This window comes from Rhinolophus sinicus, linkage group LG10, assembly GCF_036562045.2.
Source record: "Rhinolophus sinicus isolate RSC01 linkage group LG10, ASM3656204v1, whole genome shotgun sequence".
Taxonomy (NCBI): domain Eukaryota; kingdom Metazoa; phylum Chordata; class Mammalia; order Chiroptera; family Rhinolophidae; genus Rhinolophus; species Rhinolophus sinicus.
The window spans coordinates 84030020-84055688 of record NC_133759.1 but is presented as its reverse complement, the minus strand read 5'-3'; the positions used below and the strand labels follow the sequence as shown (position 1 = coordinate 84055688).

At 37.8% G+C, this 25669-nt stretch overlaps 1 protein-coding gene and 1 long non-coding RNA gene across 11 annotated transcripts in view; one reads left to right on the top strand and one right to left on the bottom strand.

The window, feature by feature from the left end:
- The window catches only part of NR3C1 (nuclear receptor subfamily 3 group C member 1), a 98421-nt gene extending 79118 nt beyond the window's left edge, over positions 1 to 19303 (top strand). For all 9 annotated transcript variants that reach the window (XM_074313719.1, XM_019739080.2, XM_074313718.1 and 6 more), the window contains exons 5-9: positions 3716 to 3991; positions 5135 to 5279; positions 10024 to 10154; positions 14371 to 14528; positions 15094 to 19303. In XM_074313719.1, the coding sequence (XP_074169820.1) occupies positions 3716 to 3991; positions 5135 to 5279; positions 10024 to 10154; positions 14371 to 14528; positions 15094 to 15246 (863 nt within the window). In that variant the 3' untranslated portion in view covers positions 15247 to 19303. The remainder of the gene's footprint in view (positions 1 to 3715; positions 3992 to 5134; positions 5280 to 10023; positions 10155 to 14370; positions 14529 to 15093) is intronic.
- The window catches only part of LOC141567286 (uncharacterized), a 59107-nt gene that overhangs the window by 15232 nt on the left and 18206 nt on the right, over positions 1 to 25669 (bottom strand). Inside the window, exons 2-3 of one of the 2 annotated variants that reach the window (XR_012489809.1) lie at positions 5811 to 5882; positions 5215 to 5677 (exon numbers count right to left, since the gene is read on the bottom strand). This is a non-coding gene — a long non-coding RNA (uncharacterized LOC141567286). Of the gene's footprint in view, positions 1 to 5214; positions 5678 to 5810; positions 5883 to 25669 lie in introns of those variants that run through there. The other variant, XR_012489808.1, reaches the window with a different exon arrangement.

The following is a 25669-nucleotide window of genomic DNA, read 5'->3' as shown; positions in this document are numbered from 1 at the left end:
TTTTTCAAGTAAAGAAGAAACCTGAAACTAGTTCTAAGTTTGATTTTTGTATCCCTTTTGATGAAACAAATCATACAATTAACATTGACCTCGTCATTTAAAAGCTTTCCTCTGCGAAGAGTTTGGAATTCTGCTTTAACTGAAATTGCAAGTTCCATGAAGAAGGTGGTGATCGTGATCTAATGACCCATGTGCTTAGTATTTGTTGTGATGGAAGCCTTTCATTCAGCAAGTGCTCAGTGAGGCAGGCATTAGACATAAAGTTGTGCCTGTCTTCAAAGAGTTGACTGTCTAGTTAGGTTGCAGAGTCAGTCACAAAGCGAACAGAGCCACAGAGCAAGAGGAGGGTCACCTAATTCTGTCCTGAAAGAATCAACATTGAATTTTAAATCTAGAAAAGCTGAATAGGAATTAGGTGAAAATAAGGGCAGGGAAATGAGCAGATTTGTATTTCGGAAAGACTAGTCTTGGTTAGAGAGACCAATTAAACAACTGGAGAACTCTAGATAAGACACAGTGATTGACATGAGAGGAAGAATGGGAACCATGTGGTTCTTTCGATAGAAGTACCGTGTGTCCCCGAAAATAAGACCTAGCTGGGCCACCAGCTCTAATGCGTCTTTTGGAGCAAAAATTAATATAAGACCCTGTATTGTATTGTATTATATTATATTATATAAGACCAGGTGTTGCATTATAGTAAAATAAGACCCGGTCTTATATTAATTTTTGTTCCAAAAGACGCATTAGAGCTGGTGGTCCGGCTAGGTCTTATTTTCGGGGACACCTGTTACTAACTGTTGGTGCTTTCTAGCACACATTGGATGTGTATCTGAATATAAAGTAGATTTATGGGTGTGACTACAGATATATACTAAGTAGCACATATGCAGTTGATAATGTGTAGAAAACTTGAAAGGCTTTAAAAAATCTTAGAGTTTTTTTGTATATGTGTGGTTTGAGTGTGTAAAAGCCTCATTTTTGTTTTTTAATTATTCCAGTATGTATAAAACCTTTATCTGGAGTAGGTATGTGTGGATGCCAGAAATGTCTGGCAGACCATAATACTTTAAGAACAATTCATGCTTATTTTTTTTAACAATCTTCAGAAATATTGTCTTGCACATCCTAAGCCAGGGAGTTTCATGCCAGCCCCACAGTAACTTTGCAGACGCAATCAGCTCTCCCAGCCCAGTTCCCTCCATAAATGTGCCTCAGTACTGCAGGTGGTGTATTTTGATACTGTTGCCCCATACCAAGTAATTCTCAAGATTTATTTTAAGGCAGCTTTCTTCACTGCCTACCATTTGAACACAGATAAAATTTTTAATGGTGATCCCAAATGTTTCAGATTTCATTTTAAGGTGTATTGTAACCATTCCAAAATGCAGCTTTATTTTTGGTATAGAGTCAAGTGGAACTTGGAGGCTGATGACATTATCAGATTTCATACCTGGTATTTTATTAAGACAGAAGTGGAGCTATCAGACTCACGAACACTTCAGTAGAGATCATATGTTGACTGCGAACCTATGTGCTCCAAGGGGCCAGGAACTTTGTGTGGAGTAAAAATCTTAACTAATTCGATTAAGAACTCCTTGCTAAAATTACATGAAAACATGACTCCATTTTCTTGCTCTAGTCAGTCCGACACAGTTGGGTGTGCGTTTTTTGAGCTTGATTCAGAGGCCTCCATTCTTTTTTTTTTTTTTTTTTTTCCCCACCCCGCCTCCATTCTTTCATTTAGGACTACAACCAAATAGTAAGAAATTAAATACGTACATGTGGAGTCATAGAAGACATTTTAGAGCCCTCCCGCTTGTCATTATCCTTTCGTCTTTGTTTTAATGTGGGATGTAGGAACACATATTCTAGATAATTTAAAGCTATGGTTAATTGAGGTTTTGACAGTACTATTTCAGTATATTGATGTGAGCCATGCGTGTTGTTTTACTGTGTCAACATTCCATGATTTTGAGATCTGGGTTTCAGTAAGAAACCTTCGGTTGTTTATTAATGAACCCCCATAAAGGGTTCCCTTATTTATAGGAGTTCTTCCTTTTTAAAACTCTATCACTCCTTTATGGACTAGTATTCTCTGAATTCAAAATATTCTAAAACCGTATTCTACCACCAGCTGAGGTACTGACAGTTCTTATAGCACTGAATGTGTGCCAGGAACTGTTCTCAGCATCTTACATATTTTACCAGATTTAATTCTCAACCACCCTCTGAGGTCGGTACTAACATTATTCTCATTTTGCAGAAGAGGAAACTAAGGCCCAAGGAATAACTTGTACCGATACCTGAAATTCTAGCATGTTGGTTTCCAATTTATGCTCTTTACAAAACATACCATACTGTCTCCAACAGAGCATGGTAAAATACATTAGATCTGTCCTGGTCCGGATCCGGATCCTGTTTCTGTTTTGAAATGCTAACTAAAAAGCCTTAAAATGTCTCAGTACCACATTCAGCACAATAAGTAAATGGGACCATTCTACTGATGTAAATGACAGGCTGTTTTTCTCCCTAACACTGGACATTGAGGTATAGTTCCTGCCACCATACTTGTCCTCCACAAACTATTCTGTTACTTTAGGGACAGAAGATCTAATCCTTATTTTAAAGGTGATTAGGGTACACTTTGTCCCTTAGCAAAATGGTTGGCCTCTCTGGTAACTGAGGCATGTTCATTTCTTCATTTCAGTTACATTCCTTGCCCTTCCTTGGAGCTCTGAGTACTTGACAAATGCTGTAATTCTGTGCTTGCTTTGGCAGCATATATACTAAAAAAGAGGATATAATTTTTATTTGTCACTAAAACAAAGAGTATGAGTATGTTTACTAAAATATTTACAGAACCCATGTTGTAATGTGATTACACTGTTCCAGACTAAGTCAGAGATAAAAGCTTTAGTTACTTTATTATGTAATATGCAAATGGATGCTTTAGGTTTATAGAATCATCAATATAACTCTTATAAAGGGTAACTAATAATTTATGTGAAGAAATGTAAAGTTTTTCTCTAATCTCTCCAAGTGTTTTTAATCCCAAGTAGTAGTACCCATCATTACAGGTTTTTTGTTGTTGTTTTTTTTAATGAATTTTTCTGCTGTTAAACTAATACTAGCTTTAGCATGTGATCTGCTGTGTAATCTTCCTATCTTGATAAGAAGGGGACTTTGTGTAAAGGTATTATAGATAGTGTGTATATATATGTAGCCTCTTCACTATATACATCCCCCACCCCATAGTTTACATTAACCCTCAGACACATTTTCTAGTCTGGTATTACAAGTTTAAGTTCTATCTTTCAATTGATAGTAAAAATAGTTTGTCTTACATACCGATGAAAATTTTGATTTTGGAGTGAAAGTGAAACAGAAATTAATTTGTGGAAGTGATTCGTTTAGATCACTTTAACATAGTACTGTAAGACACTTAATTTTGTAGAAAGTATAACTAATAAAAATAAAGTAACTGGCTTATTTGTAGAGGAAATTAATATAGAAATAGGTTTCTTTGTCCTTTGCTTTCAGAAAAAAATGTTTTTTTCTCTTATTCCATGTCACTTTATCATAATTACTAAATAAAACATTTCTCCTCTTTCAATCTAAATAGTTTCAGAAATGAAAATGCCTCTTGAATAAAGTGTTCTACCTACACCTTCCCATTGCAACTCATTTCTGTGTATTTTTTAAATACCCACAGCCCGAAAAACAAAGAAAAAGATAAAAGGAATTCAGCAGGCCACTGCAGGAGGCTCCCAAGAAACTTCTGAAAATCCTAACAAAACAGTAGTCCCTGCAACATTACCACAGCTCACTCCTACCCTGGTGTCTCTGCTGGAGGTCATTGAGCCTGAGGTGTTATACGCAGGGTATGACCCCTCTGTTCCAGATTCCTCATGGCGAATCATGACCACACTTAACATGTTAGGTGGGCGGCAAGTGATTGCAGCCGTGAAATGGGCAAAGGCGATACCAGGTAAGATGCAAAAGATGACACAGCTAAGGCACAAACCTTTGTATTTTCCTTTTTTAAAATTATAGTTGACATGCAATATTGTATTAGTTTCAGGTGTACAACACAGTGATTCTACATTTTTATACCTTATGATGTGCTCACCACGATACGTCTAGTAACCTTATCTGTAACCATACAAAGTTATTTAAGATATCATTGACTCTTTTCCTGTGCTGTACGTTACATCCCCGTGACTTACTTATTTTATGATAAAATTAGTACATCTTATTCCCCTTCACCTTTTTCATCCATCCTCCACCACCCTGGCAACCACCAGTTCTCTTGTATCTATGATTTGTTTCTTAAACAAAAACACTCTGGCTCTTTCTCATCCTGGTCCCATGGTGTATATTTTTTCTTATACTCAATTCTGGGGAAGAACCAGGTAAATATGGGAGACTGTGTAATAAAACTTTTCAGATTACTCAGAGCAGTCATTTCAGATAGGACAATATAACAGAAGAACTAGAGTTACAAACTTCCTTTTACAGTTAAGTAGGGGAAGAAAATATGTTTTCCTTCAATGTGGTGATTTGTAAAATTGGAAAAAAATCAGGCATGGTGACACTTTGTCAAAACGTACTGACGTAGAATGATTTCAATGCTTTACTCCATAAAATGGTACACATTTAATGTAAATTTTAATCTAATTTTTACGAAATAAAAGTTCCCCTATTGGAACTTAATGTGGAACAGCATAGGTCCAGGGGGACATTGACAAGCTTATGTTCACACACATAGTTAGAGGCAGACGAGGATGAAGGACCTGACCTTTCAGTCCTACCAGGTCACGGGGCAGAGAGGTCGCAATACCAGGGGAAATATGTTTGCTGACTTCATTGAATGAATACTGTCCTCAGCCAGGACTCTTGGCTTGCTCCTTCACTTGACTGGGCAAAAGTTGACAAAAACTGGTTTGTTTTTGAACTTTGAATGCAATTAAAAGGCACTGAGATCTCATACCTGTCACACGACAAAGGAAACTGAGCCCACTTGGTGCTCCATTTCCTCTATCTGTTAGGGGGTCCCCCAAAACAAGGCTAGTTCGTATCTGGTCTTTGGTATCACCAGCTTGTCCTGACACCTTTATTTCTCTTAATTCAGGCTTCAGGAACTTACACCTGGATGACCAAATGACCCTCCTGCAATATTCATGGATGTTCCTCATGGCATTTGCCCTGGGATGGAGATCATACCGACAATCAAGTGCAAACTTGCTGTGTTTTGCTCCCGATTTGGTCGTTAACGAGTAAGTCATTTGTGAGTCATTTTCCTTGTATCTGTGAGGCATTTTTCAGCAGCTGATGTTTTCCTGGGGCACTGCTGCTATTGTGATCGTGCAGGACTGAATCGGCACTGCCAGCAGCGATCATGTGGCCTCATTCCTGTCCCAGGACGTACTTAAGGACGTTACTGAAACTGAGCATCTCGGGGGCAATACAGTCTGCAGCAAGTGAAAAGGAACCTTGTGGTGGCATTGTGTTAGTTACATAGCCCTATTGCAGAAAGGAAAAGGAGCATGACACAGTTCCATTCCGGTAGATGTCACTGCCGGAGGGACATTCCAGCGAGGGCAGCGAGGCTGAGGGCAGGGGGTGCAGCCAGAGAAAGAGGTATCCCCGCGTGGGCCTCACTCACTGTTGGTGACTTGGAAAGAACATGGGCACAAGAATTATTTTTTTAATTGTGAGAGAAGCAACCAAGTATAAATCAGCTCTTATCTGGCCTTCTAGGCCCATGCTCTATCTGGGAAGTATGTCAGGTGTCCATTCCCTCTTACCTCATTGCAGTGGTTTCCGAACTCATTTTCTGCTTCCGGTGTCTCCTCCATCATGTTGACTAGTTTTTCTTCCTAAAACAGAGTTTGATCACGTCACTTATTTCCCCAACACACAGATGTCCTGTCTCCTCACTGACCGGCCAGTACACGAGCAAGCTTTCTGGCTTTCCAGAACCTGGCCTCCCTTTCTCTCTCGTTGTCCTCACATACTCATTGCTCCCACTCAGGTGACCCATTCTTCAAACATGCGATGTTCACGGCACCATATAAGCCCTCCCTGCTATATATCCCCACCAAGCGCTGAGCACTGTCTACCTTGGATTACTACTTTTTGTGCCCACAGCTAATCTCCTTTACTAGAACACAAACAGGGAGTTCACGCACACTCATACCCATGGTCTGAGCAGAGTGAAAAATGAAGAGGATTTGTGTTTGTGTGAAAAAAGATGGATATTTATTTAATTGTGAGCTCTGGGTATTTACTGTTGACGGGTTCAAAAAAAAATTAATGAAATCTTAAACCACATTACTAGAATAATAGTCCCATTATACTCTATGTGAGTCAAGCATCTTTAGCAGTTTGTGTTCAGAAGTGGATGCCATATTAAAAGTAATAGTGACAACTTTAAATGTCTAAATCAGTGGTGTCCAAACTTTTTTCAACGTTTTTCACCAAGGGCCACATGCGGTAAAATACACAAACAGCCGGGCCACTCACTCGAGGTGAGGTACGTATTGCCTCACCTGGTTTATTTAAGTAAACTAAATATGTTTTTGGAATTTGCTGCGGGCCAATAAAAAGTGTATCGGGGGGCCGCAGTTTGGACCCCCCTGGTCTAAAGGAACAAGGAATTTGGAAATTAACATCAATTGATGAACAGGGGATATTTGGAGGAAAGCGAAAAGGAGACTTAGAGCAGAGGGTAGCCTAGAGATGCTCTGCAAAGACAAAGCAAACACATCATCTCTTGGGGGTGCCAGGCTTCAGCATAATGGTAAAAGTTACAGACAGGTGTCTGAGCTGAGTGTTAAATGGGAGGGCCTGCCTTGTGATGTAGTGAGCTCGCACGATTGTAAGTGTTTTAGTAGAGACTGGATGATACTAGCTCCAGATATTTTAAAGGAAATTCTTAGGTATTAATGGAAGAAGCTGCAAGTAGGGAGGTAATGCTAGATTCAGGGCAGGTCATTTTTGTACTACTACTAGGTAATTCCAAAACCATGATCTGGCGGGATAAACGGGAACTATCCAAAGCAGAGATTTCAGGTATTCTCCAGTGGGCTGCTGGACTACTCGGTGTTTCTCTGTGGTGCTACTTACCTTCCAGCACAGTACTCACTCAGTGGTATATGACTACTTACCAAGGGTCCGACACTATATTAGGAGTTTGAGCTGTAACAATGAACACAATAGATGAAGCCCCTGCTAACATTCGATGGGAAAATCAAATAAATGACCAACATAAGTTTGGTCATGATCAATACTGTGACTGAGGGGCAAGGAAAGGGCTATGTGCTGCGTTAGATTTGGGGACCACAGAAGAGCTCTCTAAATAGCTGAGCAATAAATAGAACAAGCTGTGAGAAAGGTAGGGCCTTCCAGCCAGAAGAAATAAGTGTGAACCTTGGCATGTGTGAGGCACTAAGAGAAAGTCACGGAGGAGATTGTATGAGTTTAGAGAAGTGGACAGGGGTCAAGCCAAGCAGAATCTTGTAGGCCATGATACAGAATTTAGATTTTATTCGAGGAGCAAAAAAACCAGGGAAGTGTTTCAAAGAGGGTAACATGATGGAGAATGGATTAGAGGGGAACAAATACTCATCATACCCTTAATACCGTGTGTCCCCGAAAGTAACACCGAGCCGGACAATCAGCTCTAATGCGTCTTTTGGAGCAAAAATTAATATAAAACCTGGTCTTATAGTAAAATAAGACTGGATCTTAAAGTAAAATAACACTGGGTCTTATATTAATTTTTGCTCCAAAAGACACGTTAGAGCTGATGGTCTGACTAGGTCTTATATTTGGGGAAACACGGTATGTTGCCTGGTACGTATTAGTGAAGAACTACGAGTATACCAGAGAACAAGCCAGACAGGGTTCCTCACCTTTATTGCTTACACACTAGCTGGGGAGACATATACAGAACCACCAAATAAAATAATTTCAGACTCAAAGTTTTTACTAGAGAGAGGTCTGTTTCCGATAAAGGGGCTGATGGCTCCCTGGAGGAGGGGTCATTTGAACTGAGTGATCCGTGCAAGAGAAAGACCAAGCCTCAGAGTGAGAAGGAAGGACAAGAGGCATGTGAGATGTATATGCTGCCATCTGCGTATTCCAAGAAAGGGCCACATCTCTGTCCTCAGCTAACATGCACTGCCATGTGCTGGGCCAAACCAGGTCTCCGCACAGACACACTCAAGGTATCTGTCAGAGAAAGAAGCCACCTTGACTGTTGCCAAAGAGGACAATTCAAACCACTGCATCACAATTTAACAAGCTTCTAACTGTATGATCAAATTTTAAATTATCTGATAAACATATGTAGTTTATATGTAAACTCAAGGACATTTAAAATCTTTAAATATGTGTTGCTTATTTCAGAATCCAACCATGCTTATTTATATTTTGGAGCTTGTCTTTTTTTTCGTTTGTTTTTTTAAGGAGGGCACAGCTCACAGGGGCCCATGCAGGGATGGAACCAGCAACCATGGTGTTATCAGCACCATGCTCTAACCAACTGAGCTAACCAGCCACCCCCCCAACCATGCTTATTTATAGTCACTTTCTTAAAAAGCAATTTGAAGTCATTCAATTGCAATTAAAACTTAACTGACACTTACATGAAATACCAATTTATCCTTTTATAAAATTTATCGAATTCAGAGTTTTTTATTTTGGCAACACTCAAATTTAGATTTAAACAGTGTAACCTGATCATGCCACATACATTCCTTACATAAAGTAGGAATTACAGAAAAAATTGTCTCTCAGCTCTATTGGAGGATAAATGGCTCATGCAAACGATAGTTTTGAAGCGGCCATTCTGACTTCACATTCTTTGTGCATATAAGCTGGGCAGGCCTGCGCTTTTCTTTCAGCTTCCATGCTGCTCTGGTATCTGTGATAGGCAGATTTGGGGTGTCAGAAAGTGTACATTCAAGTTCTGACCATCTAGGTAACTATAAAGAACTCTCTCATCATTTCCTTAGCTCAGAATGTTGTGGAAAATACTGGTTTTTTTACATCCAACTAGAATGATTTTTCAGTCTACTACACTGTAACTTTGTCTGTAACTACCATGTATAAGAAACTAAAGGAGAAAAAGATACTGCCCAGAAAAGGAATGCTTAATTGCTGTTGAGGACCGGTGCCTCTTTGGGAAGAGATTTTAAATTTGAAGAGTCGTGTGAACGCCTCTGCAATCGCTTTATCAGTATACAATTCATGTCTGATGTATTTGATAGGAAAATAACCCTTTTATTTTTTCCGTTAAGTCCAAGATTACTTTTGGTTAGAAACTTGGAAGTATTTTAAAAACCATGAACTGGGCACAGTTTCAGGCTCTTAGTGTCCTTTAAAAAATTAGGAAACTTTAGAGATCTACTTGAAAATTGTAGATGTGATAATGACTATTGAGAATCCTAACTGACAATTCACTTGGTACCTTTAGTTAGAAGTGTATTCAGTCACACAGTGTCTGTCAGAGGCAGATTTTGGGATATCAGAAAGCCTAGAGTCGAATTCTAGTTCTGACTTTCTGCTTAACTATAAACAGTATCACTTAACAGTTGCTTTTAGAATGGAATGCTGTGGGAAAAAAGAAAAAAAAAAACCTTTTGATTTTTAAATGGTAGGCTCTAAAACTGTGGTCTAGTTGGCTATATTCAAATGTTACCATAAAACATTGATTTAAATGAGCAAGTGGTAATAAATTCTGCAGAATAAATAATACATGGCATGTACAATAAAAAAATAATTTCTTCAAAGTAAAATTAGGTTGTTTCAATCGTCTCTTTAGATGCTCTAAACCCAGGAACAAGTTTAAGGAAAGTTTTCCAAAATTCTGATCTGTGGGGAATTAGCACTCATAGTAATAGTCAGGTTTTTCTTTATGAGTTCAGCTTTGCAAAATAAAAAAATAAAAAATGTACTTTTTTGGAACAAGCATTATTTTTTTCTAATTCAAACACTGGTATTTGTCTTTCACAGGCAGAGGATGACCCTACCCAGCATGTATGACCAATGCAAACATATGCTGTTTGTTTCCTCTGAGTTACACAGGCTTCAGGTATCTTATGAAGAGTATCTCTGTATGAAAACCTTACTGCTTCTCTCTTCAGGTTTGTAGAACACCTATTCACTTCTAAATATGTCAAAAGCATGAAATAAAGAAATAAAGGTTCATTTGTATGCATAGCACTAATAATTATGCCAAGTCTACTGCTGTCTCCTGCTAGTCAGATTTTCATAAATGTGCCTTTAGAAAAGGCACAGCCAATGATACCGAGATTAATAAACCAGATGTTGTGGACAAATAGGGTATGTGAGCTGCACAGGGGTCTCTGTTAATCTGGGCTATGTATAGATTTCCTCCTCTCTTCCTGAGACCTTTGATGACACCTCTATAGGAGAGAAGACACACCCTCCAGAAGGTGTGACTATTAGAGGATTGCTTAATGCAGCGTTGGAGTTAGACTGTTAGGCAGATGTATTCTATGTAGAAAACAGCAACAAGGGTTTATAAAACAATCTTCAAAGTTTAGATCAAGTTACTGGTATATAAACTTCAGTGAGACTACTTTCAGCTAGCAAAGGCATTACTTAGTTAAAATTAGAAAGCTTTTGAAGAATACAAAGTATCCTGTCTGTATTAGTGAAAATATGGCATTTTAAACAACTAATAAAAGAAAAATGTGAACCAGTAGGTATTATACATTTTAGGCCATTCCAGTAAAAAAATACAATTTCCATATACAATAAGTACATTTGCAATTTTAAGAGTCTGTTCCTTTAGTAACTACAGTTTCAAGGTTGTCAGATAACTTTAAGCTGCGGCTGTTGCAGTAACTCCGCTTTCACACTATCTTTGTTCTATATAAAGTTGTTTCATGTTCATGGATTTAAGGCGTATTAATATTAAATCAAAGCAAGAGAATTTTCCACAACCCATTAAAAACACCTAAAGGTAAAGATTATTGCTAGAGACTCTTTTAAGGTTACCCGCAGCAGTACACTTGTTAAAGAAGTGAGCATGGTATTTGAGTAAACGAAGTTCTGATCATGATTTTGATTGGTAATATCCAGGTATAAGTTAGGGCCAAGAATCGAATCAATCTTATAATAAGTAAAAAAATGATGGTTAAAGTTTTATACATACCAGACTCACTGAGCTAGATGTATAGGGAATCACAGGGATGAAAATATGTACCTTAAGATATAATTAGACGTCTACTACTCTGATAGATTACTGGAATAGTACCCTAACCTCCCACTAAAAAGGCTGGACTAAAACCTAAATGCAGGCAGGAACCCAAAGGGGGTAAGCTGCACTCGGAAGCCAGCTTTTTCTTATAATTGTTCAATGCATGTGTGTGGTATGTATGTATGTAAATGAACAAGAGGATGAAGAGGCATGACTGAGGGAAGTAACAGTGCGTCAGAACTTGAAATTTTCACATCATAATGAAAACAGCATTTGTACAGCATAGCACACTGCGGTAAATGAATAAGGCAACTTGCAACCAGCATAGCAAATCATTATCTTAACCCATTCACAGCACACCAGCTGAAAAACAGCTCTGGCCTAACATCATCATCAGAGATCCAAAATGAAAAGTGATAGACAACAGGAAAAGACGTTTAAAAGTTTTCAGCCATTTATCTCTTTGTATAAAGACACCAAACCCTATATCCAGGCAGTACAGTGAATTCCACATAGTATATTAATAAAATCCAGCTGACCAAACAGAAAGGTTAACCAGAAAATCACTGAACAGGCAGACAAAAAAATCTTCAAAGGAGAGGCAATTTAACGGAACAGCAACAGAAAAATGGAATGTTTTTCAAAATGGTGAGGAAAAGAAATGACATGAAGATGGAGTTCTAATCAGTAAGCAGCTTGGAAGTTATCACACCTGTCCTCACAGCAAGAAAAAGCTGGACGTACTGAAATCAGTCACTTTTCTTAGAACCATTAGAGAACTGATGTCATAAGATAAACTGCCAGCTCAAAATCTAGAGCAACAGGCAAATGCAGAGCAGCACAGACAAGGTCAGCTTCCTGGGAACAGCAGCTTCTAGATCCAGTAACTGGTAGGAACACTTAATGGTAATTTTGATGAATTCTGGAGACCAAATGAGGAATAGCTGGAGAGTTAAAAAACTCGTGGGATCCAGTCTTTGGGGGGGGGGGGGGGTCGCCCACATACATCCTTGGCATTTACCTCCAGAAGCTCGACCAGGTTCTCATGGTCTAACGCCAAAAGCAAAGATTAACGAGTGGGACTACTTCAAACTAAAAAGTTTCTGCACAGCAAAGGCAAGCTGCCCAATGGGAAATACTGAAAATTATATATTTGATAAGAGGTTAATATTCAAAACACACAAAGTACTCATACAACTGAATAACCAAAAAACAAACAGTCCAATTAAGAAATGGGCAGAAGACCTGAAAAGACATTTTTCCAAAACCAACGTGCAAATGCCTAACAAGCACATGTGGTTAACTTCACTATCCAGGAAATGCAAATGCAAACCACAATGAGGCATCACCACACAGCTCTCAGAATGGCTGTCCTCAACAAGTCAAGAAAGAAGTGCTGGCGAGGGTGTGGAGGAAAGGGCAGCCTTCTTCACGTACTATTGGTGGAAGGGTAAATGGGTGCGGCCACTATGGACAACAGTATGGAGGTGCCTCACTCAACAGGTTAAAAATAGAGTTACCATATGGCCCATTAACTCCACTTCTAGGTATTTGCCCAAAGAAAATGAAGACGCTAACTCAGAAAGATAAATGTACTCCCATGTTCATTGCAGAATTATTTACAGCAGCGAAGATACGGAAGCAACCTAAGTGTCCCATCAGTGGGTAAACGAATACAGAAAATATGACATGTATACGTGTGTGTGTGTAATGGATTATTCAGCATTGAAAACGAATGAAATCTTGCCATTTGTGACAACATGGATCGACAACCTTGAGGGAATTACGCTGAGTGAAATAATTAGAGAAAGACAGATACCACATGATCTCAATTACACGTGGAATCTAATAACAATGGGAAAAAAAAGGCTCATGAATACACAGAACAGACTGGTGGATGCCAGAGGCAGAGGGTGGCAGAAATGAGTGAAGTGGGTTAAAAAGTACAAACTTCCAGCAATAAAATGAAGTTAGGATATAATGTACAGCATGGTTACTGTATTGTATATTTGAAAATTGCTAAGATAGTAAATCTTAAATTTTCATCACAAGAAAAAAAAGTTTGTGTAACAATGCATGGTGATGGATGTTAACTAGACATTGTGGTGATCATTTTGCAGTATATCCAAATATCTAATTATGTTGTACACATGAAACTAAGATAATATCATGTTTTAAAAAATAAAAATAAATTTAAAAAAATAAAATAATTTTAATCCAGTGAGAAAGACAGAGAAGGAAACAAATCCACAGGGCAAGTAAATTAAGGCTTCTTGCTCTGAAATCCACTGCTTTTCCTCTATGTTCTGAAAAGTCCTGAAATCCAGAAACCTGCCTCACTTTGTATTAAACGTTTAGCTTTGCTTAAATTTTGACCATCAAATCCTTTTTTCCTCTAACCATTATTAACACAGAGCTTGAGTTCCTAGGGATACACTTTGAGACATGTAACACTCAAAAGTGATAATCTCTGTAAGATTAAATGAAACCATGATTAACTATTCACAATTCTTACTAGTATCAGTTTTTGAAGAGTAATTAAAAAATTGATTCTACATCAATTTTATGATCCAGAATCCATGTGATGTTTTCTCTATTTCTAAGTACGTAAGGGAAGGCAGATGGTTCCTCCCCAGTAAGCATACATACATGCTACGTTAAAAAATTTTTAAATCAAGTTTCTTTTTAGATTGAAATTCATATCAACTCAGTGTGTTAACACATTAATAAAATGTATTTAAGGTTCTAATTGGTGAGATCTCAGATATTCCAGGGTGGACTCAGAGGAATAAACACTGTTGCTGAAGCCGTCTATACGTCTGTAACTAGAATTAAATTGAAGGGCAGAATGACAGTCACTATTTGGTCTTTAAACCAGCTTTGTGAACTAGAAAGGAAGGTGTCATCAGCAGCTCTGGTTTTGCAGATGAGAAGTAAAGTGATTTACCCACGGTTAGGTCCTCCAATTTCCTATTGTCCCATATTCTCTTGGCTGTAGTTTGACGGTCCTTGCTTGTGCATTAACAGTGCATTAAGAGCATACAGACAAAGTCATGAAGTACGCTATTAATAATACTTGCATATATGAAAAGTTATCACAAAATTCTCTAATTGACTACATCTTAATCTTTCAGTTCCTAAGGAAGGTTTGAAGAGCCAAGAGCTATTTGATGAAATTAGAATGACGTACATCAAAGAGCTAGGGAAAGCCATTGTCAAGAGGGAAGGAAACTCCAGTCAGAACTGGCAGCGGTTTTATCAACTGACAAAACTCTTGGATTCCATGCATGAGGTAAGGGTCACATACAAATCTACATATCAGAAGAATTTTCTGGGATATAAAATATGTTCTAATTAGTGTATATAATTATACACCAAGAGTTGGTTTTTTTTTCCATTTGTGGATGCTGATGGTTTGAGCACAAGCTGTGAACCTGTTTGGCACACATTTTTCCTAAGGCCAATTACGGGATTTAATTTCATCTAATCATGTGCATATAACATCATGATGCTGCTTTGACAGAATTTAACAGCACTGTTATTTAAAATTTAGAATTCCCTGTTTTTGCATGATTAATCCAAAGTGAGAATACATCCTTCATATATGTTGGTACTGCAGTTCATCACAAAACACTTTTTTAATTCCATATAATCTTATATACAATTTAAGGTATTCAAGATGTCTTTAGTACCTGAGTGCTCATTTTACTTGAAACTTTTTTTTACTTGACGAATTCCAGCAGAGATTGGTCAGATATTCTATCCAGGTCAAATGTTTAAAAAAAGAGAGAGGCTGACAAGTATGAGATGTCCCTAAAGTTTTTAACATTAATCATTTACTATGTCTTCTCTTGCAGGTAGTTGAAAATCTCCTTAACTATTGCTTCCAGACATTTTTGGATAAGAGCTTGAGTATTGAATTCCCAGAGATGTTAGCTGAAATCATCAGCAATCAGTTACCAAAATATTCAGCGGGAAATATCAAAAAGCTTCTGTTTCATCAAAAATGACTGCCTTAATAAGAAAGGTTGCCTTAAAGAAAGTTGGCTTTATAGCTTTTATTGTACAAACTATCAATTTGTCCTATAGTGCTTTGTTGTTTTAGTTTTTCTTTTTTGTTTGTCTGGTTTTTGTATTGTTTTAAATACGCACTACATGTGGTTTATAGAGGGCCAAGACTTGGCAACAGAAGCAGTTGAGCCATCACTTTTCAGTGTTGGGAAAAGTGGAAATTGATAGTTGGTAGGTCCCGGAAATTAGAAACGATGGGGGGCTAATCTCCACTGTCAGAGAAGGATGACACCCAAACCACCAGTGCCCAGTCTGCGTAATGAACTTTCTGCTCATACTTTTCACAGTTGGCTGGACAAAATTTTCTAGACTTTCTGTTGGTGTATTTTCCCCTGTATAGTTAGGATAGCATTTTTGATTTATGCATGGAAACCTGAAAAAAGTTTACAAGTGTATATCAGAAAAGGGAAGTTGTGCCTTTTATAGCTATTACTGTCTGCTTTTAACAATTTCCTTTATATTCAGTGAACTATGCTTGCTCATTTTTTCTTACATAATTTTTGTATTCAAGTTATTGTACAGCTGTTTAAGATGGGCAGCTAGTTCATGGCTTTCCTAAATCAACTCTAAACATGAATCTTCTGTGTGAAAATGGGTTGGTGCTTCTAACCTGCTGGCACTTCGCTATCAGAAGACCACAAACATTGACTCAAACCTCCAACAGTGTCATAAAGGATCAGACTTTGTGTCTGTCAGATTCAGTGAAGAATTAATAGGTTGTGCACATTAACCACCCCGAACCAGTCTAGAGCACCTAGTCCAGTGTGGCCTGCTGGGTAAACGGGGGGTGATGGTTGCAAAAGACTAATTAAAAAAAAAAAAAAAAGGAAAAAAATAAACATACAAAAACTACCAGGAGGCCCTGTCTGTACCTACTGCCCTATCTCTGCAGTGATCATCAGATGGCAAGAAAGTTGGTAAGCTATCTTTCAGGACCTTTTGCTGTAGTTTGTGTAACTTCTTAAAAGTTCCAGATAACCAGCTGAAACAGCTGAGAGATTTTAATCAGACCAAGTAACAATTCCTCTCACTAAACTTGACTCCCCAAAATCAATCTCTAATATGGCAAAAGTGGCAGGACCCCCATTTTCACATTCCCATCTGTCAACAATTGGTGTAGCTTCCCTGGTGATACAGGAAAGCTCAGCTACTGATCTTTGTGATTTAGAACTGTATGTCAGATCTCCGTGTTTGTAAAACCACACACCCCTCACATCCCTGTGTGTGCCATAGAATTTAACGAAAACCTTGTGAATTTCTCCTCACTGTCAAGAATTATCATTTTAAACAAAATAGAAGCTGTAGTAGCCCTTTCTGTGTGCACCTTATCAACTTTCTGTAAACTCAAAACTTATATTTACTAAGCCACAAGAAATCTGATTTCTATTCAAGGTGGCCAAATTATTTGTGTAATAGAAAACTGAAAAATCTAATATTAAAAGTATGAAACTTCTAATATATTTTTATATTTAGTTATAGTTTCAGATATATATCATATTGGTATTCACTAATCTGGGAAGGGAAGGGCTACTGCAGCTTTACATGCAATTTATTAAAATGATTGTAAAATAGCTTGTATAGTGTAAAATAAGAATGGTTTTTAGATGAGATTGTTTTATCACGACATGTTATATATTTTTCGTAGGGATCAGAGAAATGTTGATGGATAACCTATATGATTTATAGTGTATGCAAGCATTCATACAGGCAGCAGTGGTCTCAGACACCAAACAGGTTTGCTCCAGGGGAAGGAGGAGGTGAAAACCGGCCCTGTGTGCAGTGCAAGTTGCTGAGGCTCCGTCCCACTCAGATCAGAGGACGTCATCCTCTGCCTCCCAGAATGACCGCCCTTCTTATTCCAATAGTGAGTCTGTCCACACAGGTTTAGTTTACTCACTCTCCCCTTGTGCTAAAGTTGTGTTAACTGGAGACAGAAAGGTGGTGCTTACATGCTTACAAGCACCACCTAATAGCAGGGTTACTTTCACATAACAGCCTCTCCAACAGTTTAATAAAAACAGAGGCTTTAGAAGTTTGGCAATAATACGCATAGAGGTACCAGCAATATGTAAATAGTGCAGAATCTCATAGGTTGCCAATAATACACTAATTCCTTTCTATCCTACAGGACTTCTTTTCCAAACAAAATGAGGACATGTTTTCTTTGAATGCTTTTTGAATGTTATTTGTTATTTTTCAGTATTTTGGAGAAATTATTTAATAAAAAATGTAATAATTTGCTTTTTGAATGCTCTCTAAAAGGGAATGTTCCTTTTGTATTGATTTAAATTGATCTCAAAAGTATTTTAAGACGGTTTGTAACCCAGCTGGATGTGAAATGTTTGGTGCCTAAGAAATACTGCTTGAATATTATTATCAATGACAGTGTTAAGTTTCAAAAAGAACTTCTGAAAGGTAAATTATTGTTCATTTATAGAATGTTATATGGTTAAAACAAGAAAGCATATTACACAATCTTATTTTAGTCCCAACAGCCTTGGCTCTCAAAAAAATAGAGCTCAGAGAAAAAAGATACATGCACTTTGTTCTTGAAAAGAAGTCAGCTGACTTATAACTATAGGAGGCTGTACATTCAATGGAAAAAGAAGCTGTGCCCTTTTTGAGTATGTGGGAAAGAAGAAAGTTATCTTAATTATATTGTTCTGAGTATGATTATGGATTTAAGTGCAAAAAGATGGTGCTATTTGAAAGCAGCTTCATTTTCTACGTATGTGGTATCTTGCCATCCCAAACGATTTAAGTTTGTAGTAACGTCAGTGAGAGTTGGTGACATGCCTAGGTGACTCACAACAAATCCTGAAAAGTAGTTTTAATTACTGATGAAAAAAGAGTGACCCTCTTGGTGTTTTTAGGCCTTGCTGTGTGATACTATACAAGTGCTTTTGGGGTATATATACCCAATCATCTAAAACTGAGAGGGGAACCTAAAAGAGCACCTACCTTCTGGGGGGAAACAGAAAAGAAAAGAAAAAGGCAGCCCAAAAGGAAAACCAACATGGTGAGTGTCCATGAAGAGTTGATAACTAGCATAAGATTAGCTCTGGGTGTGCAAACAAAGGAAAGCCAATCTCACTTCAGAACTGGGCAGGGGGAGGGGTGAATAATTCCAATTTTACTTATTTGTACAACCTATTATCGTTAAGTCTTATCATTTTACTTATCTGTTAAAATACCCTAAATCTACATCATCATGCAATGAACAATATTACTATGATCTGTCAAAATGTAAGCACTGTGGTAGCCCTCGGTGAGATTTCGTGACCTTGGTCATTCAGAAGCCTATAGCTGTAGATGAATGTGTTTCCATGTGCCTGGTTTGAGAGTTGGAAAGGGAAATAAGTGTGAGGAGGGCACTTGGACCACTTTGAGTGGACGTTTCATCATTTTCCAGACTATTATTACCAGTCAGCCTGGGCCACCAAAGATTAGTGACCAGGTTTGGGGAAAAGGATTAGCTTCTCTCTAGTAAATGCCCGAAAGAAGGATTTTATTTTCTGATGAAAGGCTGTATGAAAATACCCTCCTTAAATAACTTGCTTAACTACATATAGATTCAAGTGTGTCAATATTCTATTTTGTATATTAAACAAATGCTATATAATGGGGACAAATCTATATTATACTGTGTACGGCATTATTAAGAAGCTTTTTCATTATTTTTTATCACAGTAATTTTAAAATGTGTAAAAATTAAAACCAGTGACTCCTGTTTAAAAATAAAAGCTGTAGTTTTTTATTCATGCTGAATAATAATCTCTAGTAAAGAAAAAAAATGTCTTTTTACCTACACAGTGAAATGTCAGACTGTAAAATCTTGTGTGGAAATGTTTAACTTTTATTTTTCATTTAAATTTGCTGTTCTGGTATTACCAAACCACACATTTGTACTGAATTGGCAGTAAATGTTAGTTAGCCATTTACAGCAATGCCAAACAAATATGGAGAAACATCATAATAAAAAAATCTGCTTTTTCATTATGTGACTCTAACATGCTTTTGTAGAACTCGTGCAATCCCAGTTTTCCTACTTTTTTTTTCCTCCTTCTACTAAAGATAGAGTTACCACTTCAGGTACCTTAGGGTGCTACCGCGGACATTAAATGTCAACATGGCAGTGTTTGCCTGCTAATATGGCATACATTCAAAACGAGCTTACCCCTAGTGCCAGAGACCCCCCCTCCACTGCCTGAAGTGGTCATGTGCCCGTTACTACAGAGGGAGCTGAGGGAAGGAAGCCTCACTCCGGAGGCTTCTCCAAATACAACATCCTGTCATGAAAAAGGACATTTTATGGAAACAAATGTTAGCTAGTCAAAATTCTTACCTTCCTTAAAAACAACTTTTTCTCCCACAAAAGGGCATAAATGTGTGGTAACGATCATCGTGTGGCACAATATAGGTGATGAAGACAGAAGGAGGGAAAGTGGTACGCCAGCTATTCTACACGGTCTATTCAGTATTGTCCAAAAAACATAGTGTGTTCAGGTCATATCCAGGCACTGGATTATCTAACAAACTTGCTCCACAAGTGACCACCATCACTAAGAAGAAAGCATCCTGATTTAAAAACCAAGTTTGCCTTATCCATCCTATGTGCAGCAAGTGTATTGCTACATACCTGCTATATGCTAAATATTGAAGATCGAATATGGAAAAGAGAAATAGCGTCACTACATTCCGTCACTCAGAGTGTGACTGGGAAAGTGTTTAGCAACCCTCCTTTTCCCAGTACAAGGCAGAAATAGCAGGCCTGGCACCGATACGCACACACATTACGACACTACTGTTCATTTTAGGTATTAATCTTAATCCAATTACAGAACACCTTCACGTGCGTTACACCAGGCAATCCTTACCCAGGGGATGAAGGAAACTAAAACCAATGCGGAGCAAGATGCTGGTTCCTAGCTAACTTGAAGTGTGAATGGAACGTAATGAGGCCATTTACCATGTGTCAGAGAATATGTCCCTGGTCTACAAGCCTCCCAGGAAACTGCTTTTGTTTTTCTGTTTTTAAATGTAATGTGTCACATTTATGGAACACTTACTATGTGTCAGGCACTATGTTTCAATATATTATCTCAGTTAAGTTTATCGACCCCCTAAAGTGCCACTATAAAGTACAATGCCAGTACTGCGTGTCTCCCCAAAAGTAAGACCTAACCGGAAAATAAACCCTAATGCGTCTTTTGGAGCAAAAATTAATATAAGACCCAGTCTTATTTTCAGGGAAACACGGCACTAACCTCAATGCATTTACATGAGGAAACTGGCTTAAAGAACTGAGTAACTTGCTTGGGGTCACAAAGCTTGGAAGTGGATAAGTAGAACTTTTTTTTTTTTTTTAAACACCAGGCATCTGGCTCTAAAGTCCATGCTCTTAAGCACCACTGACAAATTATTAATATGAAGCTCCTAACTAGATTAAATGAACCCATATTGAGCATTATGTGTCAGGCCTTTCGGCAAGATCTCATTTCATCTAATCCCTTTTGCTACCACATTAGTTTTGACTTAGACATTTAACAATGATATTTCCTTCTCTTAAAAACCTGTGTCCTATCCCCTGAGGAGGTGGATGGTGAAAAACACTAGCTGCCCAGAGATAACAGTGCCCTTTGGCTTGTCAAATATACAAGAAGGAAACCTGTCTCACCAATACCCACAGGAAAATCAGCCACCATTTCTTCAAGTGATGTGGAGCACACAGGCTACATTCAAACGGAGGGAGAAAGTTGTTTATAAATGAAAACTGGTGTAAGTCAAAATTTTTTCTTAAGTTTGGCAGGTAAAGTAAAAGCCAGACTTGCGGCGTAGAAAAGTGATTGAAAATACAGAGGCATTTATAATAGTTGAATAGTTTTTAGACCTTCAACTAATCTCTCTTACTTAGCAGTAAGTGGCTTAACAGCATTAATAACTTCATAGCATTTTCTTTGGTGAAAGAACCCAGCTCTTTTTATATCAGGCTTCTGTTTCCTAGTTAACAGGAAACTACTTTGGTAAAGAAGCATTTTTACTTTACTTGGGTACAGACATGTTAATCAATCTCAGAACAAAAGAGTTCATGTGGATCACATCAGACACCCAACACACTTTCCTAAACTCTATCCAGTCCACTTTAATAAGGGACAATTTATACTCTGTTCATTTTCTATACCTCCCCAGAAAGAGTCAATAGAGTAATATAATGTATCCACAATCTAAGTAAGCCATGAACTTTTCTGTGAATGTGGCATTGTATGAAGTGCTATCTTTTGAGTACACATGGGGCTATGCCAAAAAGAAGAATCTAAGCCACCGAAAACCATTAGGATTGTTTGCTGGGACTGCAAGGAATTGAGAAGAATAAAACTCTTTCCAAGTGGTGGGATGGAGGAGTTAGTACCTAAAAACCAAAGGTCATGAACATGAGACTATGGCATAAATATTTCCTGGTTAGTTACACGTCCCATCCTGTGGCAGGCATGCTAGATAAGCCAAGTCAAGGAACACTAAGGCAGTACTAAAACTTCAAGGCGAAGTTCCTGCCCTCAAAGAATCAGAGGACAGGCACATGGCTCATCAATTCCACTCCAATATCTATTCAAAGGAATGAGAAAATATGAACACACAATGGCTTGCATGCAAATGTTCACAGTAGCCAATAAGTGGAACAACCTAAATGTCCATAACTGATAAATATGTAAATAAAATGTGGCATATCCATACAGTAGAATGCTACGCAGTAATAAAAAAGAACGAGGTGATGCATGGCACAATATGGATGAACCTCAAAAACATGCTAAGTAAAAGAAGTCAGACACGAAAGACGACATATTTGATTTCACCTATGTGAGATGGTCAGAAGAGGTAACTCTACAGAGGCAGAAAGCAGTCACTGGTCGCCTACGGCTGGGGACGACATCAAGGCTGAAGTGAAAATAGATGTGAGGGAACTTCCTGGGGATGGAAATGTTCTAAAGCTCGACTCTTATGGTAGTTGTACAACTCAGTAAATTTAATAAAAACTATAAAGTTGTACATTTAGGGCCAGCCTGGTGGCTCAGGCGGTTAGAGCTCCATGCTCCTAACGCCGAAGGTTGCTGGTTCGATTCCCACATGGGCCAGTGGGCTCTCAACCACAAGGCTGCCAGTTTGATGCCTCGACTCCCGCAAGGGATGGTGGGCAGCACCCCCTGCAACTAAGATTGAACACGGCACCTTGAGCTGAGCTGCCACTGAGCTCCCGGATGGCTCAGTTGGTTGGAACACGTCCTCGCAACCACAAGGTTGCCGGTTCTATTCCTCAACTCTCACAAGGGATGGTGGGCAGCGCCCCCTGCAACTAAAAATGGCAATTGGACCTGGAGCTGAGCTGCGCCCTCCACAACTAAGACTGAAAGGACAATTTGACTTGGAAAAAGAACTGGAAGTACACACTGTTCCCCAATAAAGTCCGGTTCCCCTTTCCCAATAAAATCTAAAACAACAACAAAAAGTTGTACACTTAATGTAAGTAAATTTTATGGTATGTAAATTACATCTCAATAAATATGTATATTTTTTAAATAAACACTTTAAATATATAAGAGGCAGACAAACACATGTAATTGTCCTTCACCTGTATCAGACCACTACAAAGTATTTTAAATACACAAAGGCAGGTGCAACTGTTTTTCAGGAAAGCTATGAAAAGACATTTTCATTGTGCTGGGTGTTAAAGGATGAGCTAAAGTGTAGAATCTCAGACAGAGGCCACTCATTTAATATTAACAGAGTTCCCCCTAATATTTAATTAGATACATGTTGTACTTGCCCTGAGATGGCAGCCATGTGCAAAGAGATGGCCAACATGACAAACAAAATTCATAGCACACATGTGACTGCTCATTTTAAATGCACAAGAATGTGTGGCACAAATACTAAGTGTTAAGTACTGTCAAGAACTTAGTAGATACTAACTGTATAATGAGACAAATTGGGGTTCAAGTCTTGCCTCTGTCATTTACTGAGTCTCTAATCTTGGGGAAGTTTTATAGCCACTTTAGGACTGTTTCAGCTTCTAAAAAATGAAAGCAATACCAACATCTTAAAGGAATGAGAAAACTACATGAGATACAATCTATTTAAGCTGCTTAGCTCAGTTGCTACCATATAGCAAGTGCTTGAGATATCTTAGCTGCTTTTTAAATTCTTGGGAGTTCAAGAGAAAAGGGGACGTGTTTTTAATGCTCTCCTTGTAAACGTACAGAAAAAGTCAAGAGAGATGAGAACACAGAACTGTGTACAAATTCCCAACCTCACATGTCCAATTTCCTAATTAATAAAGGTCATACATAGGACTGGGGGAGGCTGTTAGGTTACTGGCCTACATTTTTTTTATCTCATACATTTTGAACTATCAGACCTTGGCAGGGGTCACCCAGAGGCACTGAGCATTCGTTAAGAAAAGGTCTTCCATTTCTATCTAGTATCTCAGAGCATGATAAGCGCAGTGCCAAAGCAATTAAGATCAAAGAAGAAGAGGGAAAGTTAGAGATTTAATCTAGTCTTTTATACAGAATTTTTCTTGATCAATAAGAAGACTAAAAAGAAAGGGAAGCAGCCTGTTAATCTTTTACCCCACATGGAGAGGTTCCCCAGGCTATCACTGTAACTAATGCATATAAATAGGAACTAAATTTCATTATTTGGCATTAATGAGAGCGGACAATCTGAGCTGAAAGTCAAAATTATACCCAAAAGAACTAAAAACATTAGTTCTTTTTAGTATATACCCAAAAGAACTAAAACATGTCCACACAAAAACTTATACACAAATATTCACAGCAGCATTATTCATAATACCCAAAAAGTGGAACCACTCTAAATATCCATCCACTAATATAATGGATAAATAAAATGTGGTATATCCACAGAATAAAATATTATTTGCCAATAAAAAGGAATGAAGTACTGATACATGCTACAACATGGATAAAATTTGAAAATATTATGCTAAATGAAAGAAGCCAGTCACAAAACGCCATATATTTTATAAACATATTAAATGTCCTGAATGGGCAAATCTATAGAAACAGAAAGATTTGTGGTTTCTAGGGCTGGAGGAGAGGAGGGGGAAGGGAGACCGAACAGTAACCGCTTAATAAGTACCGGGCTTCTTTCTGGGGTAATGAAAATGTTCTAAATTTAAATCGTATTGACAGTTGCACAACTATGAGTATGTGGAAACCTCTGAACTGTACATTTTAAATGGTAAATTTTGTGGTATCTGAATTATAGCTCAAAAAATACGTTCAAAAAAGAAAGAAATAGATCACTTAAATCGCCCTATATCTACTAGTTAAACTGAATCTGTAGTTAAAAACCATCTAATAAAGAAAACTCCAGGCCCAGATGGTTTCACTGGTGAATTTTACCACACATTTAAGGAAGAAATAATACCAAATCAACAGAAATTCTTCCCCCCAAAAAAAGTGAGGAGGAGAGAATACTTCTCAATTCATTGTATGAGGCCAGCATTATTACCCTGATACAAAAAGTTAGACAAAAATTATAAGAAAACTAGAGTAATATCCCTCAAAAACATACATGCAAAAATTCTAAACAAAACTTGAGCAAACAGAATATATTAAAAGGATGACATATCATGATCAAGGGGTTACCCCAAGAATACAGGGTTGGATTCACGTTTCAAAATCAAACAATGTAATTCACAATAGTGAAAAACTAAAAAGATTACTAGACTTCAAAGAGTTAAACACAATTACCATATAACCCTGCAATTCCACCACTAAAATACCAAAAAGAACTGAAAACAGGTACCCAAGCAAATAATAGCAGCACTCTCGCTAATAGCCCAAAGGTGGAAACAGCCCACAAGTTCATCAGCAGATGAGTGGATACACTGTAACACAGTATATATGAACAATGGATTATTCAGAAATAAAATCAAGTACTCATTCATGCTACAACATGGATAAACCTCCAACACACTGTATGCTAAGTAAAAGAAGCTAGACACAAAAGGTCTCATGATTCCATTTATACGAACTACTTAGAATAAGTCTACAGATAAAGAAAGTAGATTGGTGGTTGCCAGGGGTTGGGGGAAAAATATGGGAGAAATTACTTTATGGGGGAAGGTTTTACTTTGGATTTATGGAAATGTTTTGGAACTAGACAGAGGTGGTGAATGCACAACACTGTGAATATACTAAATGCCACTGAATTATTTGTTTTTAAATGGTTAGTTTTGTTATATTAATTTCATGTCAATAAATTACTATTTTTTAAAAAGCTACTAGAATTAAGAAGTGAGTTTAGAGACTGCATGATACAACAGGGGTCAGCAAACAA